Source organism: Penaeus vannamei, chromosome 7 (genome assembly GCF_042767895.1).
Source record: "Penaeus vannamei isolate JL-2024 chromosome 7, ASM4276789v1, whole genome shotgun sequence".
Classification (NCBI taxonomy): domain Eukaryota; kingdom Metazoa; phylum Arthropoda; class Malacostraca; order Decapoda; family Penaeidae; genus Penaeus; species Penaeus vannamei.
In genome coordinates, this window is record NC_091555.1 from 22,964,152 (window position 1) to 22,967,836 (window position 3,685).

General features: G+C 48.0%; 1 protein-coding gene across 1 annotated transcript; it reads left to right on the forward strand.

Annotated features, from left to right (window-relative positions):
* The first annotated feature begins 607 nt into the window (after positions 1-607).
* LOC138862135 (uncharacterized) lies at positions 608-3,290 on the forward strand. Its single transcript, XM_070123298.1, has 2 exons — positions 608-2,709; positions 2,792-3,290. The coding sequence occupies exons 1-2, from the start codon at positions 608-610 to the stop codon at positions 3,288-3,290; spliced, it is 2,601 nt and encodes an 866-aa protein (XP_069979399.1).
* The last annotated feature ends 395 nt before the right edge of the window (positions 3,291-3,685 follow it).

Genomic DNA, 3,685 nt, shown 5'->3' on the forward strand with positions numbered 1-3,685 from the left:
CGTCATCATCAATATCATGATGATTATCAAATCATTATCATCATTATTTTCATCATTTTTACTGATATTATTGCTATTGTTATCATAACTTTTACTCTTCCTGTTACTATTACTAATGTCAATATTATTTGTAATAGTAGTAGTAGAAGTATCGTTATCATTATCATTATTGTCATTATCAAACATCACCATTATCATCATTACCGTTATCACTATCATTATCATTATTGCATTATCAAACCTCACCATTATCATCTTTACCGTTATCACTATCATTATCATTATTGCAGCCATCATTATCACCATCACTATCATCGTTATATTTTTTATCACTACGAGTATTACTGCATCATCATTACTACAAATATTTCTGATATCATCATTATTTTTATCCTCATCATTGCTGCTATTTATCTTATCATTCTTATTCTCATTACTGTTTCGTTATCATTTTAACGCCATTATCATAATCATAATTATCGAAATCATAACCATTATCATTATCATGATTAGCATAATCATTATTATTATCATTATCAGTATTATCATTTTTACTCTTACTATCAATGTTATAATTATCATCTTAACTATCGCCATTAATATAATCATGATCACCACCATTATCATCACAGAGATTACCATTGCGGACGGGTGTCAGGTCGCAACACGAGCATTAAATGTGCAGCGTCTGGCGAACCAAGACGGGACCGCGATGGGTGTCGCGCCGCCGCCTTCATCAGTGTGGCGGGTGTCGCGCTTTGTTTTAGTTCCTCTGGAGAAGTGTCAAGCGGTGTCATTCAGTCAGATAGTGTCGCTTCCTCCGCAGAAGTGTCAAGCGGTGTTATTCAGTCAGATGGTGTCGCTTCCTCCGGAGAAGTGTCAAGTGGTGTCATTCAGTCAGATGGTGTCGCTCCCTCCGGTGAAGTGTCAAGTGGTGTCATTCAGTCAGATGGTGTCGCTTCCTCCGGAGAAGTGTCAAGTGGTGTCATTCAGTCAGATGGTGTCGCTTCCTCCGGAGAAGTGTCAAGTGGTGTCATTCAGTCAGATGGTGTCACTTCCTGCAGAGAAGTGTCAAGTGGTGTCATTCAGTCAGATGGTGTCGCTTCCTCCGCAGAAGTGTCAAGTGGTGTCATTCAGTCAGATGGTGTCGCTTCCTCCGCAGAAGTATCAAGCGGTGTCATTCAGTCAGATGGTGTCGCTTCCTCCGCAGAAGTATCAAGCGGTGTCATTCAGTCAGATGGTGTCGTTTCCTGCAGAGAAGTGTCAAGCGGTGTCATTCAGTCAGATGGTGTCGCTTCCTCCGGAGAAGTGTCAAGCGGTGTCATTCAGTCAGATGGTGTCGCTTCCTCTGGAGAAGTGTCAAGCGGTGTCATTCAGTCAGATGGTGTCACTTCCTCCGGAGAAGTGTCAAGTGGTGTCATTCAGTCAGATGGTGTCACTTCCTGCAGAGAAGTGTCAAGTGGTGTCATTCAGTCAGATGGTGTCGCTTCCTCCGGAGAAGTGTCAAGCGGTGTCATTCAGTCAGATGGTGTCGCTTCCTCCGGAGAAGTGTCAAGCGGTGTCATTCAGTCAGATGGTGTCGCTTCCTCCGGAGAAGTGTCAAGCGGTGCCATTCAGTCAGATGGTGTCGCTTCCTCCGGAGAAGTGTCAAGCGGTGTCATTCAGTCAGATGGTGTCACTTCCTGCAGAGAAGTGTCAAGTGGTGTCATTTAGTCAGATGGTGTCGCTTCCTCCGGAGAAGTGTCAAGCGGTGTCATTCAGTCAGATGGTGTCGCTTCCTCCGGAGAAGTGTCAAGCGGTGTCATTCAGTCAGATGGTGTCGCTTCCTCCGGAGAAGTGTCAAGCGGTGTCATTCAGTCAGATGGTGTCGCTTCCTCCGGAGAAGTGTCAAGCGGTGTCATTCAGTCAGATGGTGTCGCTTCCTCCGGAGAAGTGTCAAGCGGTGTCATTCAGTCAGATGGTGTCGCTTCCTCCGGAGAAGTGCCAAGCGGTGCCATTCAGTCAGATGGTGTCGCTTCCTCCGGAGAAGTGTCAAGCGGTGTCATTCAGTCAGATGGTGTCGCTTCCTGCAGAGAAGTGTCAAGTGGTGTCATTCAGTCAGATGGTGTCGCTTCCTCCGGAGAAGTGTCAAGCGGTGTCATTCAGTCAGATGGTGTCGCTTCCTCCGGAGAAGTGTCAAGCGGTGTCATTCAGTCAGATGGTGTCGCTTCCTCCGGAGAAGTGTCAAGCGGTGTCATTCAGTCAGATGGTGTCGCTTCCTGCAGAGAAGTGTCAAGTGGTGTCATTCAGTCAGATGGTGTCGCTTCCTCCGGAGAAGTGTCAAGCGGTGCCATTCAGTCAGATGGTGTCGCTTCCTCCGGAGAAGTGTCAAGCGGTGTCATTCAGTCAGATGGTGTCGCTTCCTCCGGAGAAGTGTCAAGCGGTGTCATTCAGTCAGATGGTGTCGCTTCCTCCGGAGAAGTGTCAAGCGGTGTCATTCAGTCAGATGGTGTCGCTTCCTGCAGAGAAGTGTCAAGTGGTGTCATTCAGTCAGATGGTGTCGCTTCCTCCGGAGAAGTGTCAAGCGGTGCCATTCAGTCAGATGGTGTCGCTTCCTCCGGAGAAGTGTCAAGCGGTGTCATTCAGTCAGATGGTGTCGCTTCTGCAGAGAAGTGTCAAGTGGTGTCATTCAGTCAGATGGTGTCGCTTCCTGCAGAGAAGTGTCAAGCGGTGTCATTCAGTCAGATGGTGTCGCTTCCTCCGGAGAAGTGTCAAGCGGTGTCATTCAGTCAGATGGTGTCGCTTCCTGCAGAGAAGTGTCAAGTGGTGTCATTCAGTCAGATGGTGTCGCTTCCTCCGGAGAAGTGTCAAGCGGTGTCATTCAGTCAGATGGTGTCGCTTCCTCCGGAGAAGTGTCAAGCGGTGTCATTCAGTCAGATGGTGTCGCTTCCTCCGGAGAAGTGTCAAGCGGTGCCATTCAGTCTGATGGTGTCGCTTCCTCCGGAGAAGTGTCAAGCGGTGTCATTCAGTCAGATGGTGTCACTTCCTGCAGAGAAGTGTCAAGTGGTGTCATTCAGTCAGATGGTGTCGCTTCCTCCGGAGAAGTGTCAAGCGGTGCCATTCAGTCAGATGGTGTCGCTTCCTCTGGAGAAGTGTCAAGTAGTGTCATTCAGTCAGATGGTGTCACTTCCTGCAGAGAAGTGTCAAGTGGTGTCATTCAGTCAGATGGTCTCGCTTCCTCTGGAGTGCCAAGTGTCAAGTGGTGTCATTCAGTCAGATGGTGTCGCTTCCTGCAGAGAAGTGTCAAGTAGTGTCATTCAGTCACATGGTGTCGCTTCCTCTGGAGTGTCAAGTCTCAAGTGGTGTTATTCAGTCAGATGGTCTCGCTTCCTCTGGAGTGTCAAGTGGTGTCATTCGGTCAGATGGTGTCGCTTCCTGCAGAGAAGTGTCAAGCGGTGTCATTCAGTTAGATGGTGTCGCTTCCTGCAGAGAAGTGTCAAGTGGTGTCATTCAGTCAGATGGCGTCGCTTCATGCAGAGAAGTGTCAAGTGGTGTCATTCAGTCAGACGGTGTCGCTTTCTCCGGAGAAGTGTCAAGTGGTGTCATTCAGTCAGATGGTGTCACTTCCTACAGAGAAGTGTCAAGTGGTGTCATTCAGTCAGATTGTGTCGCTACCTCCGGAGAAGTGCCAAGTGGTGTCATTCGG

Bases quoted from the DNA above. Each gene is read 5' to 3' on its own strand.
- LOC138862135 (XM_070123298.1), top strand. From the start codon at position 608: ATGATCACCACCATTATCATCACAGAGATTACCATTGCGGACGGGTGT. The intron at 2,710-2,791 runs GTGTCATTCAGT...CGCTTCCTGCAG, and splicing joins CTGCAGAGAAGTGTCAAGCG to AGAAGTGTCAAGTGGTGTCA.